This window comes from Buteo buteo, chromosome 6, assembly GCF_964188355.1.
Source record: "Buteo buteo chromosome 6, bButBut1.hap1.1, whole genome shotgun sequence".
In the NCBI taxonomy this organism is placed as follows: Eukaryota; Metazoa; Chordata; class Aves; order Accipitriformes; family Accipitridae; genus Buteo; species Buteo buteo.
This window is the reverse complement of record NC_134176.1, coordinates 41,163,608-41,180,995: the sequence shown is the minus strand read 5'-3', so window position 1 is coordinate 41,180,995 and position 17,388 is coordinate 41,163,608. Positions and strand designations below refer to the sequence as shown.

Below are 17,388 nucleotides of genomic sequence, written 5' to 3'. Positions count from 1 at the left end.
ATAGTATTTGCAATTATAACCTGTATTCCTTGGAAAGAGGGAGCACCTATCAAGCATTTCAGTTTCCAAGGAAAATATTTTCAGTTGTGTCAGTCCTAAAGCTTCAGTTCCCATAATGCATAGCTGTCTCTCAACTGGGAAAAAAAAAAAAAAAAAAAGTATTTCCAGTGTCTCATAAAAGCAGCAACTGAGGATAGAAGGTACATGAAAATTAAAAGACTTAGAACTTGGAAATAAATGGAAATTTAAGAGCAGGTTCATAATAGTACCTCAATGTACAAAAATGCTAATTTCAACAATATTTCTAAATAATAAAAAGAAATAGATTCACACAGTCAAACCTCTTCTATAACCATGAATACATATATATAGTATTAGGTTGTCAACCAAGCGTGACCAGAGCAAACTGTTGTCTAATTTAAACTGAAAATGAAAATAGTATTAGCTGTTACATACTCAATTACTTCAACCCCATTATTATTTCTTTGCTGAAATATCTGCTTGACAAATTATGTTGCAAAATTTTGTGCACGCATTGTATGGAGTTCACTGCAATTCAATACAAACACAGTAAATTAATGAGGCCATGGTTCAACAACACAGCAAGTCCAGCTTTAGGCTCTTTAGTACCAGATCAAGGAAAAGAAAACTAGAGCTGTATGATGCAAAGTGCTGCTCCAGTATAAATTCACCATTAGCCCAGATCAGTTCAAATTCTTTTGACAGATTAACTGCATACCAGCAGGTATCACAGCAAATCAGGTACCATCTGTCCTCCTGCAGCCAAAAATCAACATAAAGCCACTATGAAAGCATAAAGTCAGCATATATACCCTAGCACGCTCTGAATAGTTCAACAGAAACGTGACCATGTGCCCATGACTGAGCCAGATCAAACTGGTATTTGCTGGTAGCACCCAGAATCTGTATTGGAACTGGAAAACCATTACTGATAACATGAAAATTAGTTCTCTTACCTGCAGGTTTTTTTCATAATGGATAGCATAATTTACTGTAATTTTGTTATGCCTGAAACTTGCTCATCCCCGAGCCAGTAACTTACACATTTCTCTCTCTCATTTTTTTAGTTCAGGTTTCCTTCCTGAACTGCTACAACCTTACATTCTTATTCGAATGTTAATGCTGTGTGAAACAGGTAAGAAATTTTATTGTCATCAATTACAAGAAGTCCATGTACACAGACAATTTCAGGAAGAACATTTATCTACAAATGGAAGGACTGCAGACCAGCAATTTCTTTCCTTCAAGAGAAAATAAAATTATGGGTCAGTGTATGAACGTTTAGTTTCTTGTATGGAAACATCCTTGCTACTACTTAGTACAATAAAGCCCTGAAAGAAATAAAGAAAGAATAAAGAAGAATAATCAAAGTAAAAATGAAAAATAAAAAAATACATAAAACAGGAAAACTATTTTATTCATTCACCATTGAAGTAATTGCTTGCAGATTTAACAAACCTATCAGAATAAGCTCAAAGAACATAATTCATTATACTTCCTCCTAAGTGATAGTGAAGCAAGTCACTAGAAATCCATATGGGAGGTATATTCATAAGCACAACAACCATGAATACTGACATGTCCTTGAGTTTCAAGCCATTTGAAATGAGTAAATTATTTCAGAAATTATATTAAGCTATTATACTACTATAATTTCAACACCTATTATTAACCCCTTTTAGTAACACTTAAGTGATTTCATTTATGGTCCTAAACTTACATTCTTGGATCCAAGCTTGGTCTTAGTAACTGGTGCAACATAATTAAATCAGCAGAAAAGTAAAATATGACCTTTTGCCCATTATTTGTATTGTCAAGAAAGCACTACCTAGATAAAATTACTAAAGAACAAGAACATCTGATCCACAAACAAGGATTACACTCAAAGAACAGTTTCAGGTGGGTAAATGCTTTGAGGAAAAAGGAAAAGGACTCCACTAAACAGCCCGCTAAGGTCACCAGAACTCTGGAATAGAGAGAACTACTGTATGAAGAGGCATATATATACATTATCTCCTTATGAAGTGACTAGGGCACTCACCTATAAGAACAGCTAGGTTCCCACCTTGAGGAATAGTTAAGTATCTTTTATGAAGTGGAATACCATCAACGAAGGACAGAAAGAACAACTCACCCCCAAATATCCTCCTGGGCTTTGTTTGGCTTTCAAGGGCTAATGAAATAGATGGAAGACTACCTCAAATTACCCTCATAGTTGGAAGAGACACATTGCATAGACACACTCTGCTCCCAGTTTCTAAATCAGCCAAATAATTTCTATTTTCTTTATTCCCAGTTCAGTTTATATTTCCAATTCCACATGATTCACCTTCAAAACAGCAAGTTCCTTCCTGACATTTATCTTGCCCTCACAGCACTACTTGCCCTTCCAGGATAATAGAAACCATATTCATTTCCCCCATTTTTGAGGTCATGACAAATATCGCTTACCTGCTTGCAAAGCCAAACTAAAACATAATCTCACCCCAGTGTCTACTTCAACCAGTATTTCTTCCAATACATCTTATAATTAATTGACCTTGTTTATAACTATTTCTGCTCCCATGCTCAGAAGCTTCTTCCTTTCCAGATAAAAATATTGTCCATTATTTGCACTGTAGTACACTATATTTACATCACCACTACTTTCAGTTTTAAGTAAAATAGCTATTTCCCGAAAAGGAGCCAAGATTGTATGAAGTGGGGTAGTGCATTTGCATGCAAAATTGCAAGCCATTTTTTAATGGCTTTCGAAATAAAAGCACCTGATAATCAGTATTTTGTACAGAATTAAGCGTTGCTCATCTGCTTTACTAAAACTAATGTTAAAATACAAAAAATGAGCAGCTGAAAACAAGTGAGCAATTTAAATTAATTTTTCACCTTTACAAGTTTCTAACCCATCAAAAACTTTCATGCAACTAATATTTCAACTTAAATCTCAAAAATCTTCTGTTGTTTAACACAGTTCAGTATTTTCAGTCATGCAAAAAGAATCTTCTATAAACGACATAATTCAGAAAGTATGATACCTAAATATAATCTTGTATGAAAGACACAATTTTGCATTTTCCATGAGAACCTAGGTGTATTTGAAATTTTACTGTACAGTTATAGTTAATTATATTGAGTAGTTCATTTTCACCATAAAGGATATTCCACACCTTATAATAAATGAGTGGTTGGTGACAAGTTTCTTTTCCTAATGAGCTGGCTGTAACTTTCTCAAAAAGTGGTGATAAGTGAGGGAGAAGTACAGCCAGGTTTCTTGGCTCAAAGGAGCTCGAAAGAATTGCCCTTTATATCATAGGTGACACAGTATCTACTGAGAAAAGGGGAGAAATAAAACCAGGAGCTAATTCCCAATCACTTAACCATTAATCTCACTTCCTCCTTACGTAAAGCCAAAGAAGTCTTTGTTCAGAATCAGTGACAGAGGAGAAAAAAAGGAAACGTTCAAAAACTGTGCAAATGAGAATTCTTTAGAAAAGATGGAGAAACACAAAAAGAAGAGGATGCAATGGAAGCAAAGCAATCTGTCTTAGTGAAGAGAAAATTCTGGGAGCAAAGCAGTAGTTGCAAAATTATCTTGGATGTGAGAAGTAGCAACAATTTATAAAAGCCAACAAGTTGTTTGCATAAGAACCATTAGAAATTTCAGAAGAAACAGGAAGAAACAAAGGGAGTTCCAAAAGAAAACACTACATCAGTGATGGTGAGAGCAAGTAACTCTTTCTTTAATTTCAGCCATTTAGGCTTTTCCTGAAACACATGAGACATTGGAGCACAGTATTTTACATATTCATTGTAATTTTATGTTTATGTACTGCAAATATAATAAATATATATTTGCATGTGTATATCTCACTGATTAGGAATCACTGCATAAGGAGCTTCTTCATATACATATAAAAATATATATATAATTTTTATTTTTTTTTATTGAGGCCAGTTCTGTGGATCATACCTGCAGAACTAATAGCCACTTCCATGGGAGAATGTAAACACTCAGGTAACAGAATATGGAAGATTATTCTTCAAGAATCAAGTTCCATATCTGACAAAACTAGGAATTTCTGCTACACTGTTGTATTTTACTCACTGCCTTTTCCCTTACTATCTCGTCACATAGTTCTGAATAAAGAGAGGTTCAATAAAACAGTGACCGTTTCTCTTACCGGAGTGAGTGCTCCTTCTGCTTGAGCTTCCATAGGACTTGTAGGGGTGGCTGCAAGAAGCTGTCCAGCAGCTCCGGATAGAAGTTCCAATTTATCTGTAAGCTGTTCGGAAGCAGCAGGATGGCACTCCATGGCTAGAACAATCTCCACCCCTGAGGTTTGATTCTTGGCATGCACACTGTTTCCTGCCCAACCACCCGGCCTGAGCTGCTCTTCTGGAGGGGACTCCTCTAGAACTTGTAGTACCTCTGGCTCTTCATCTGAGGGACTTCCAGTCGTTTTGTGCCCTAAAGCCTCATTTGTCCTGAAGTCCTGCAAGTCCCGTTCCTTATCTATTATCACCCATTCCTTAGAATCAACCTCCTGCCTGCAGGAGCTTAAGTTGACAGCTACAAATCCATTGCTAATAACACCATCAACGTGTTCTGGAGAACTAGCTGACACAGGCTTTGAAGCATCTGGAAGATACTCTTCATCATAGTGCCAAACATGGTCCATGCGGGCAGTCACAGGAGCAGGAATGGGTGTTTTCTGAGAAAGAGTAGGAACAGCAGCAACAGGAGTCTCTGCCGCAGCATTCAAGTCTTTCTGCATCTTCTCCAAACTTAAAAAAAGAAGTTAATATCTGATTTAGTTAAGAATTAATTAAATAATGTAAGCTACATGTGAGTACTTTCAGTAGAGGAAAACTAGGTTTATATAAAAAATCTGTTGTTATATTTTAGAACAATCTACAATGGTTGAAAGATCCACAATTTAAGACAAATAACTCATCAAGTAAAAACGGGCGGATGGTCTTAGAAATTTGCACATATTGTAAGTGTAATTATAATGTATCATATTGTACTGTAAATGTAATTACCAGAAGGGAGAATAATGAGTGGATACCAACTCAGTGGTGAGGCTGCCACCAGATGTCCACTGTACTTAATTTATGCTACAAAGCAGAGACTCAAAGCAGAACAGAAGAAACAGATGTCTCCAGCAGCAGTAGTAGATGCTTTCAAGAAGAATGTTATTGTTTTGATTGATTCCTTATTTATGCTTTGCATAACTTGCTTCATCAAACAAATTCAAATTCCTAACCCCCTATGACATATTTAGAAGGATTTTGCCACCGTCAGCATCTCAGCTGCCTTATACTGTCCCCACACAGTCCCTGCCTTCAGTCAGATTTCACTGTATTCTCCCCCCCTTATTCTTTCTATACATAGGCAAATTGATTGAATCTGTTCTCATACATCTGTCTCTTCTCTACCTCCAAATTCCATTTTAAGACCTCTGCCTTCTATCAAGATTTTTTTTTTATGTTGGTGCAACAACTTTGGGCGTAACTGAACCTGCTGCATGTACATAGGTTTCTAACTTTACTTCATAACTTCACTTCTTGTAAACTGTCCTTCTCATGTCATATAATCTAACCCCATGTTACCTCTATTGAGTACCTGATGTCATCATTCTTATTTAGGATGAGTTGTACTGACTGTCGAGAGTACCCCAGTGAAGAAAAACATCAGGGTTACACCACTAGGTCTTGAAATAAAAAATTCTCAGGTGTGGAAGTCCGACTTTAACTGTATATTAGTGCTAACATTTTTTTAAAAAAGCTGCCAAGTGGTGAAATCCATTAATTGAGCAATATTAGGAACATAGTAAATACTTTACTGTAGCTTGCATAAGCATAACTCAGCAGCTCCATTCCTGGTTTTCTCATCACAGAGGAAAGATGATAGTATCTTAACTACATATCCTGAAAAGATCTAAGCATAAGAATAAAATAATTTCTTTACCAGGTCTCAAGAAATTTATCAGTGTCTGGCTTTGACTCCAATGTCAGACGCTTCTCCAGTTCAAAGCTGTGAATTGAACGTAACTTCCGCACCAGTGGGACATCTCTGTCTAGCTGGGTGGTCTCTGAGCGAACACGAATTGGAGAACCGAGACTCGGTGCATTCAGCATTCCATTCACTGGCCCATGGCTGTTTTCTTCCTCTGTGGCAGCCTGTGCAAAAAGTAAAGTAAAAATGTAACTCACTAGGAGCAGCAAAACAGAGGAAGACAAGGTACTACATGGTAAATACCATCCAGGTTTTTAGCCTGTGATAAGCCAATTTGTATTTGGAATGGTCCTTAAGTTCATGCCATCGTTAAGGTAGTTCAGATATGCTTTTCGGCACATACCTACAACAGATAAAATATTAGTAATATTCTAGTTCTGGGTAGGTCTGAGAACAGGAGTCTAAAAAACCCAGTAATACACTTAAATTTACTCTGATATTTCACACCCATCTCTGAAATTTTCTTCATTAATAGTCTGAAATCTGGCACTTGGTAACATCTTCAGTCTGCTTTACAGTCAAGTGCTCTTATTAAAGAGGTTAGCTTCCAAGCTGTCTTTATGATTCTCTGGAACATATAACACTGTTACACATTAAATCTACTAGGTATTTCTGTGATTTAGAACTATGTTTTAGTCCAACCACATTCCATCTTGTATACTAACTGGTCATGATTTAGAGCTGGGAAATCATGATTATCCTTAGTTTCAACAGGTATAACTAATATAAATTGCCTTTGTTTAAATCAGAACAATCTCCTTTCTCCCTCTTTGGTAAAAAAACAAACAAGTAAGCACATTTGAAAATAGGCACCATGCCTTAGTCTTTCCCACAACCCTTTTTTTTTTTCTAGTAAACAAGAGGTAGCAACCTCAAAACTAGACAGCTCTCCTAGCTAAAGAACATTTCAGTACTAATCCCTCTTCATGTTCAAAACATTTTTATATCAAGAAACAGGGCTACATTTGTCCGAGTATGAAATATTGTGACTGTAAGCAAGAAAGATGGGAACCACTTCTCAGAGACCACTTTTCAAAATCAAGCAGTATTCCCTTCTAAAGACTAGCCCATGAACCTCTTTGGATCAGTACAAAACTATTACATCTTATGGAGACAAAAACACCAAGTGAATTAAATGGATACTGCCAATCACACTGCCGATCTGCCAACTGAAGAATAACATAAAACTGGGTTTTGTATATTCAGTGTCTAACTTCTACACATGCAAGATGCAGGAAATTTGCTTTGGTTTCAATCAGTGAGCAAGAATCAAAGTCATGTCTGAAGAACATGAATATGAATAAACCACAAAGAATCTCAAATTATCAGCTATCTACTATTCATCATAAAGACCTGATAAAATGACACAAGGCCCAAAAGCTTGTCTGCTTGTTCCAGTATATAAATTGCTCTAATAAAATGTGTTAGCTCTACCATGAATCCTGTTTTCTTAGACCATTCTGGCTAGTCAATATTAGTACGACTGCATTATTAATTATATCTCATGTGCACTGTGAGGACAGGAAACTGTTCAAAGATGGTCTTCACAATGCAGATTTGTAAGTACCTTACAGATGCCTAGTTTTATTTTGTTTCTGTTTGCATCCATTTCTTCCCAAACATCTTTTTCCTGAGGACGCTGATGCCCAGGGGATCCAGGTAGTTTCTCTGGTGAGACACCAGCTGGAATACCATTCTCTCCATCACTGAGCTGTTCGTCAGGAAACACTTCATCTGTGTTTTCTCGCAGCAAATCTCCTGGGATAGGAGTGGCATTGGCAATTCTACAAAAGTAGTTTAAAAAAAAAAAATCAGAAAGGTAAAAATTTCGAGACTTTATGTTTCTTGAAATTATTTTCTACTCTAAATTATTTTCTACTCTATTGAAAGAAACAAACAAAAATTTACACACAAAAGCATGCTTCTGTAGGAAACTAAATCTTGTAAATTATTTAATATAAAAAAATCCTACTTCTTGGCTTTCACAAGTTATGTTTCTTTAATTTAGGCACATAACAAAAGGTGTATATCAAAAAACAATTACTTCAAACCTGTTTTTTTGAATGTTTTCAAAGGAACTCTGAGAAAATTTGTTAGAGATCATGTCCAGGCTCAATTTCACTCCTGACTCTTCTACACATATTTTTCTATTCAAAAAAATTAATGACATCTTTCATAATATAGTTTCCTTTTCCCCAACATCTGGTAGAATAACAAAACATACTGCATGAAGAAGAGAGATCACTCAGCAAACTATATGCAGTTCTAATCACTATTCTTATCGAAGTGCTATTTTGGTCCCATTACTGATAATCAAAACATAAGCATAACTCTAACAAGACATTACATTTTAATTAAAGTTCTGTAGTCCCATTGACTTGGGGCTAAATAGGGCTACGGCTTAGCTCAGTATCTGAAACTGAAGTAATGCTATTCCTGAAAAGTGAAAGATCAGAAGGTCAATTAAAAGTCATTCCTTTACAGCCACCAAAATTGTTAACTGCAGCCAAGACTATCATTAACTCCAGTGTGATAATGGGACTGAATCATATGCAAAATCCCTGTCAACTTCAGTATGTTCAATAGTACACACGATACACCTGTGTAATATTAACACCAGCTAATGTCTTGACTGACATTTATTTTAACACTTTTTTTTTTTTTAATTACCTTGAAATACTGGGAATTTAATACATTCTATATGAAATTCCAGCATTTTTCAGCCTCAGTACACTGTCAAAACCCCCAAGGCACAAACTTTGTGACTCTTAGATAAAAAGTTGATCTAGTTAAGGCCTAGAACAGGCACAAAGTCTTCCTCCTCACCCATAAACACCTCTTATATTCTCTCCATACTCCTGAGATGAGTATGGGTATTATTAAACATCACATCTTGTCCAAGTTAATTACAGAAGGTCCCAATGATCACATTAAAAATTATTTTAAACATGACCAAAATCTATTTCCAAATTTCCTATAAAGATCCATTCATTTTTCAATGTTATAAGGAAACTGCAACTAGTAGTTTATTCCAAGCTTACAGAAAACAATGGGTTTAATTCCAGGCAGTTCAACTCAGGACACATCATTTAGTTTCACAAAATATGATTTAGCAAAGGATGGACTAGCAAATTTACATGCTGAGCTACTATTTTTTATTGCTATAAATTTAGGACTGCAGTGCTGATCTTTCAGGATAGTAAAAACAGGAACCCTAAAAAGGAAAATACTTCAAATGCTCCCAAACCTCCATTCCTCTATTTATTCAACATCCTGCAGAAAAAAACCTAAATTATGGAGATAATTCGCCTTTGGTACTCTGCAGCTGTTTCTTTAAGTGACCACAATGTGCATACACACCCAATTGCAGCCGGAGTAAGACGAGTATGTAATTGAGGTGTGGTTGAAGTTGTTGTTGTTGTCAGAGAGCCATCAGTTCCACTCTTCTCCCAGTCAAAAGGGTCACTTTCAATAACCCCAAACGTTTTCATGCTGTTGTCAAACACAGACATGAGAAGCTAAAAATGAAGAAAAGAAGTTTATAAGCTTCATTTTTGTCTAAGAGACCAAGCAATTAAGAAATATCCTCCTGTAATATTTTAACATGTCTCTTCTTTAAGATTTTGACTGACAACAATTCTCAAAAAAAGGACACCTTTTTTTTTTATTAACCAGGTTTCCAAGGTTTCAAAGTCAAGATATGCAAAATTCTGTTTTATTTAAAAAACAAACCAAAACCAAACGCATCTGTGTTTTTATAAGTAAAGAGAGGCAAAGATACACCATAGGCTTCTATAGAAAGACACGCATGCGCACACACACAGAGGCATGACTACATTCCTGCAGAATAGAATCCAACGGCTCTCCAGCAGAGGAAGATAAAGAGTACGTTAGGTAATGCCATTAGAAAACAAGGAAATGAATGAGGAGTATATAGGGAAGGCTACTGCTTTGCTAATTCATACATTTCTGTCATTTAGAACCATGTATCATTTACTTTATCTAATGCTGACATTCATCCCACAGAAATGTCACAATGGAAGCTTTCCACCTTCATTTTATGCTACAAAAAATCATCTAGAACAAATTGTGTCCATGACAGAAAGAAATTGCATCTACTTTCCTCTCCCTGTGAAAAAACTTTGTCTCATTTCTAGTCATTGGTGGGAAGGCTGTGTCCATATCACATCATCTCTTACTCTAACATTTCTAAAAATTTTTTTTTCCCCCCCAAAAGCTAAAACCCTAGTTTTCATTCTTTCTTCCTATCTAGGATGCAGAAAATTTTTCTCTGGCCTCCTTTAAAAACACATAACCTTTGGCAACTTAAAATGGATGGGAAGTTTGGATCTTTTTTCTTGTATAAAGTGGTCATATCCATTTTATCCTTACTCTCAAGAACCTTTGGAGTGCCATATATCCCAGTCAGTTCTGGAACGCTACTGAACTGCACAAAGCCATAGTTCACTCTCTATCCCATATGTACTCTCCCTTATTCTCCTCTTCCTGTAAACCATAAGCAGTCCCTCTGAAGCAATTTTTAAGGTTATTCTCCTTTAAATCTTTTCTACAATTTCTGCTATAATGCAAATACAAATTCAAATGCTTAATGATGTCAGGAGGGTGAGGTAATGTGTGCATAAATACCTGAATAAAATAAACATATCTGACATTGCCAAATCAAATGTGGATTCTGGGCCTATGTCATGAACTTTTTAGACTGTAAACTCTTCAAAGCAGGGTTCTTGACCATATACATTCTTGTTCAGTGCCTAACCATAAATAGAATGATATGTACTGAAGGTATGAACAGCACTGCTACAACAAATACTAGTTAAGAAGGACCAGAGCTTAAATGACCATGGAAAGTAAAGCACTCTCACCACTCTAAATAAAACCACCCTGCTCTAGTCTAAAGCACATGAGCAAGACCATGTCAGAAGGCATGTTCCAGGACCAACCAGAGGACTGTAAATTACTGGGCTGTCTCTATCATGGAGAAACTCTGTCCTGGTATCACATTAAACCCTGAGTGCACGTGTTGTGTTAGATACAAGTTGACCACAGAAGAAGGTTTTGCAAAAATATGCCTGTGTATATATTTTATCATTAAGGATATATAACATAAATGAAACATATTTACCAGTCTACAATCAAGGTTTTTCTATGCAACACCAAAATTTCTAAAATCAGTAATTTTTACCATAGAAGAAAAAAATAAATCTGATTCATCTTTATAACTAGGCACACAAACCACTCAAAACTTTCTTAATCATTTTCCACACTTAATTGCAAACTATAGGATAAGTTCAATGGAAATTTGTAATAGAAAAGGAAAAAATTCAAGGTATTTATTTTTCAGGAATGCTGAACATTTTCTGTATGCAATAAGATATTTTTTTATTCAAATTTTTGCACAAAAATTGATTCTATTTATTGTTTTTTTACCAAGTAAAAAAAAAGTTTACTTGCTTACCATGTAAAGCACAGGAATCATTCTGATCAAAGTTACAATTCCAGAATTAGTCAGAATTATTTATTTATTCAGTTGAACCAATTCAGCTTGCACACTAGCAGAAAACCATTCCTTCTGGTTTTGCTGAGTTAGTGAGTTAACAAATGCACAGAGGCAGACAGGTAACGCAAGTGGGAAGCTGACAGGAATGTATGTTTCTGGGAGCCAGAGGGAAGGCACACAGCAACAACCTGTCATGGTGTGATGTTATATCAGTTCAACTTCTCCCACAGTTTGTGAGACTGAAAAAACTCTTAGTCTCTCCCTCCCTGCTTTTCCTGAGCATTCCTCTGCTGCTTTCCACATACTGGTATAGGACAAAGTTCTGTCTTTGAGTTTTACTTATTGTTAAATCATGGGTCAACACTGAGTGAATAAGATACATATTCTACAGCATATCCTCTTGGCACCTATCACCTTATCACCGAGCCGAGGCTGTCCATTTCAGCAGGCAATACCCTCTTAAACAAAGAAAAATGACTAGTTTTCTGGTGATCTCTGTAGGCAATACTTCAGTCTTAAAACCCACCGCGGCTGCAAGTTGTGCTCTAGCTGTATATATTGTAGGTGCTGAGCTCCAGATTTTGGAAAACTGCCAGAATGACTATCACTGAGAAAACAATATGATCAATTTAACTTAAGGGGCTCCCACAAGAGGCTATGATAGTAGGATAGCACCTGATCCTAACAGAATACCGACTGCAAAGCAACTGTCAATTGTTTTTAGAAACTGAACTGCCTTATTCTTCCCAAATGGAAAAAAATTATGTCTTTGAACCACAAAGTTTCTGTGGCACTAGGTGGTCATTAAAATAACTTTGTGGTGGCACAATCCATAATCACTACCAAGACTACACAACGAAATCAAAGGAAATTGAAGATGAAACAGCATAAAATTCTGCTATTTAAAAATAAGAAAGACAAAATAGTAAAAATGTTTACCTGGTAATCAGGCTTTGTAAAGTAATCTAAATTAGAAATGTGATCCAGAAAGATGTTGAATTCTTGAGGAAGATGTTTCAACATAAGTCTGTGCTCGTACCTTTCTTTAATGGAGCCCACTTGCTCCTAGGAGTAAACAACACAACAAACATTCGCACACCTTCATTCTCTGCTACAATATATTCAACTTGTATCTTACAGCCATTCAATACACTACTGGCCAGAAAGACAGGTAAGTACATTACTCTGAATAGTACTGAGAAAGGCCATTCTACGTCAGATCACAAGGTAAGAGATTCTGCCATTGCTCTCAGTACACATGCAAACTAATGTACAAACTTCAAATTCAGTATGAAAAGCTACTTAATTTTCTGCTGTGTTTGAATGCTGCTGGCTATCAAGGACTGTCATTAGACACTCCAACACTTCTAAAAAGCATGTTTTAAAGATTTAAATATCCTGTTGCGTCACCTGAAGTTCAGTCACTTTTTGGTGTATATTTGGTCATCACAGTACATTGCATAATATTGGTAAATCCTGCATAGTTTAAGATGAGTAAATCAAAACCAAAAAAGAGATGCTACCTCTATACCACATTGTCATCTACCAATGCATAAACCACATCAGAGAGTAATCTTGGTTCAATCTAATTTCAAAAGAAGTTGAAAGAAGTAATAATAGGCTAATTAGACGGTGTTTCTTTGCATACCTCACCTATGATATATGACTAAAGGCACTAGATTCACTTTTGTTCACCAGCAAATAAGAAATGCCCATTTCACAAATAATCAAAATAGATAAGAAATTTTAAATGTGTGATAGGTGAAATCAAAAAGTACTCAAGTGAAAACAGGAAATTAAGTGGCATATATACACTTACTTTTGCCTTTTAAAACATTTGCAAACTAGAAGCACAATCCACTTCCTGCCTAGAACGGTTCATAAAACCTGACTGCTTTTTATACCATGACACTAGCAATGAGAACTAACACTAAAAAACACTGGAAAATGTAATGTTAAAATTAATGAACTAGTGATTCTTGGTGGAAACTTTATCACAGCATTCGCTTGCAATCCAGAAGTAAATCTCCCTTGTGCTCTTTGGTTTCACGTCTAGGTTTACCTTATCTTTTATTTTTCTCCAAGGCAGCTGCCCAACCACAAATTCCACCAACATGTAGAACAGGGACCACAGGTCATCATGCCGACCCATTTCCTGTGAAAAAGAAATATTATTCTAATGCATCGTACAAATACCTATAAGGCAAAAGGGAAGATAGATTCTTTACTGCTCTGGAGACTTAAATTATTATATATAAAAATTAATATAATCAACACTGCAAAACAGGTTTCTATAATTAAATCCAGCAACTATTTTAAGTAGAAACATACAAGTAAATTTCCATAGAAGATACAGATAAAGTTGAAGTGTATTAAAATAACATTGTAAATCTCTATACTGGAAGAGCTGTTTATTCAGATTTCTTCAGTGTATGATGTTAAGACGACATACTGGACATTATGTATTTTACAAAACTCGGTAACTTCACCTTTTTAATTTATTAACTTACAATACAACTGAACACCAAAGGTAATTATTAAAACCACTATTATTTCTACAAGAAGAACTTTTTACCCTCGACTACCGTAAAGTATATTATCCTTTCCCAAAATTTATAAGTATTAATTACTCAATAACAAATACACACATAAGAATACAAAAAAGGAAATCAATAGCAACTGCATTACTGACTGCTTTCAGCTACATGAGATGGATATGATATAGATTGAGATACTCACTCTGTTTCTATGAGCATTGATTGATGCATATCGTACTGTTCCTCGAAAACCAGCGACAGCTCGTGGCTGTCAAAGAACAGAAAAATAAGAAGATTCTCATTGTCAGAAACAAACCCTCTGACTACTTAACTTGGCATCTACAAAGTGAGTAGGGAGCCACAACAAATATAATTTGAGACTTTTTGTTTTATTTCAATTTACTGTGTTTCTACAAGTTCTCAGCAGAAATCCAAGCAGGCACCACAAAGTGACATATGTCATAGTTTTTTAAACCATCTATTAGTTAGTTTTTGTTCTCCACAGGCATTAAGTCCTGTTAACCTCATCCCTCAAAAAAGCTATATCGCAGAACTGTTCCTCTTTTTTCTCCAATAATGAAAGTATTTCTTGGTTTTAACTATTAGAAGTTTGAGTTTTTAAATTCTGGCAGGATCTAAACCATAATGATTTCTTCCACTTTGCTAAAATTCACCAATACTATGTGGTATGAACAGACAACCAGGCATTTATTGAAATGTGCTAGCAACATTTTCACAAATTATTTTCTGAACTAGAAACCAATCAATTTTTTGAGAAATTCCAAAAGCTGGGAAAGCCACAGGTGGCTGAGCAATAAATAGGAAGGGCTGCACTACAGGCACCAATTAAAAATACTTCTTTCTTCTGTAGTTTCTGAATGCCAGCATTTCTTCCCTGACACTCTAGATATTGCATGATCATAAGCCAATTGGTGTTTTATAATCACAGAATAAATTTTCCTATCCTTGTTTCCTTCAAATAAAATGTTACCCAAAAAATTATATAATTGCTAATAGTTATAATTACTACATATTTACAATTAAAAAAAAGAAAAAAATCAAAGTATGGTGTTATTACTTGCCTAAGACAGATATCCAATCCATGCTACCCTCTTAATTAATCATTAATACAGAGAGAACTGCCAGAACTGCTAAATTTGCTTTCTTTTACAGTCTTGTCTTGCCAATCAATAATTCTTTTTGTTTCCTCTAACAGTGAACGTGAGAAACTTGAATTATCTTCCACACCTCTGACTTGTACTTAAAGGGGTATTGGTGATCTGTTTGCCTGCCCCAGACTCATCACAATTCTTAAGAGATTTTAAAAAATTTTGCACAATACATCGAAAAGTCTGGTTTGATATAAACAGACAAAAATAACCACAATACAAAATTACTACTCTATTAAGATAAAACACTTCAGTCTCCCCACCTATATATATATAGGTTTAATTTCTTCTTAGCCACCAGGAGACGCTACACTGTGAGCTATCATTTAAGCATGTCAGGAGCTGCCATTACTGTCAGTAACCCTATCAATTAAATCCAGCAGGATTATGCAGCAATGTCTTTAAAAAGGATTCAACAGCCCATATAATCAATGTCTGCTAAAGTGGTACGATGAGAGCTGAACCAGTGTTAGTTAAGGTGGAGAATATTTTCCAGGATGTTCTTAACATGAACAGGTTCTCAGATAATATTCCATAAACCTTGGGTTTTGCATGTTATCATAAAGTTTAAATAGTGCTTGGAACACATTTTGTGTTCCAGCAGGACAGAAAATTGAGTTTCTACCTTAAATCTTGTAAGTATATCATATTCCATACTGAACATTACCCTGAAATGAAGCATAACACTGTATTTGCAGAAATTTCACAGTACCATGCAATTACAAAAACAATATCTCAAAATGCTTTGGAACTGCTAAATTTCAGGAGAAACTTAAGTACTTTTTCTGAAAACTTTAGTCTCCTTAATAGTTCTGAAGATTGGCAGACCGTCCAAGTAAGAATAATATAGCATCACTGCCAAGACAATAAAAATACAGGTAAATTTCAAAAAAGATGCAGTTTGATGAACAGCACTTCTTCAGAAGGGCACTGAGAGCTTAACTCTAAAACACCCAGAAATATAAATTCAATAAATCCCAAGAGCGTAAAGTTTCAGAAGATGAAACCAAATGCTTACTGTCTTCAGCCTCTGGTCTGAATATTAAAAAGGAAGGACTATATTCAGTTTTACAAAGTTAAATATTTCCATTCTTCTGAGTATAATGAAAAATATGAAAACTAAGATGAAATGAGGCTTTCATTCCTAGGGTAACAACTTCAGTTTCTACTTGATAACTAACACAAAAATATGGCAGTTGCTTGACAAGGAAATAAAAAAAAGAGTAAGAAATGGCATATGGAATGTAAATTATCCCATCCAGTTTATAAAAACTAACAATCTGACCTATTCCAGTTCTGCCCTGGGAAAGAAAAGTCCGTACGAGGAATTTCATTGTGTACCAACTCAATTGCTTTTGAATGTGAAAGTCACTGCCATCCTTAGACATCCATATGAAATTTTTTGCCTTAGAATGACTTCAGTTATCTCAGAATCACCTGGCTGGGAGGGTGGAGGGAGGAGGCGGGTGGCGGGGAAAGCATGAATATTGTTTCGATATATTAGCATATCATGAAATGAATTCTGAATTCTTTACCCCAGCAAGGATATCTAAATCCTTTTACAATCTCTTGTCCTAAAGTGTAGTTTGTATAAATCTTACTTAAGAGAGCATATGTGACTCTATTACATTTTAAGACACAATGAAATACCTTTTAACAATGTAGCTGGTCACTACTTAATAGTGGTATTACAATGCCACACAACAACAATAAATTAATTCTATCATGTCACTAACAACATGAATGACGGCTCTAGTAGCTCAAATCAAGTTTGCCCAATTCAGAATAGAATTTATAGACTTCTGACCATTTGCAAAACTTCTGAAACTGTTTCAGAGCTCTTTATGCATCTCCCAACAGCTCATGTAGTAAAAGAGAGATATTACAGGCAATAATAGCAACCTCCTGAATGATTCACCTCATTTTTTCAAATAAAATCCCCCTCTGCTATTACTGATTATGTTAATTTGTTTTTAGACACCTCCAAATTTTTCCCATCTGAACTCACCTGCCACCAATTGGGGAAAAAAAAAAAAAAGAAAAAAAGCCTGGGAGAAACATTGTTTATAGCATTGTCTTCCAGATGCCTTATCTAAGAAAGCTGCTACCACAGCAATTGAGCTTCCT

General features: G+C 35.5%; 1 protein-coding gene across 1 annotated transcript in view; it reads right to left on the bottom strand.

Moving 5' to 3' along the window:
• The window catches only part of TTBK2 (tau tubulin kinase 2), a 100,293-nt gene that overhangs the window by 25,996 nt on the left and 56,909 nt on the right, over positions 1-17,388 (bottom strand). The window contains exons 7-13 of the mRNA XM_075030625.1: positions 14,295-14,360; positions 13,618-13,710; positions 12,495-12,620; positions 9,398-9,555; positions 7,605-7,821; positions 5,990-6,201; positions 4,200-4,803 (exon numbers count right to left, since the gene is read on the bottom strand). Coding sequence (XP_074886726.1) covers positions 4,200-4,803; positions 5,990-6,201; positions 7,605-7,821; positions 9,398-9,555; positions 12,495-12,620; positions 13,618-13,710; positions 14,295-14,360 — 1,476 coding nt within the window. The remainder of the gene's footprint in view (positions 1-4,199; positions 4,804-5,989; positions 6,202-7,604; positions 7,822-9,397; positions 9,556-12,494; positions 12,621-13,617; positions 13,711-14,294; positions 14,361-17,388) is intronic.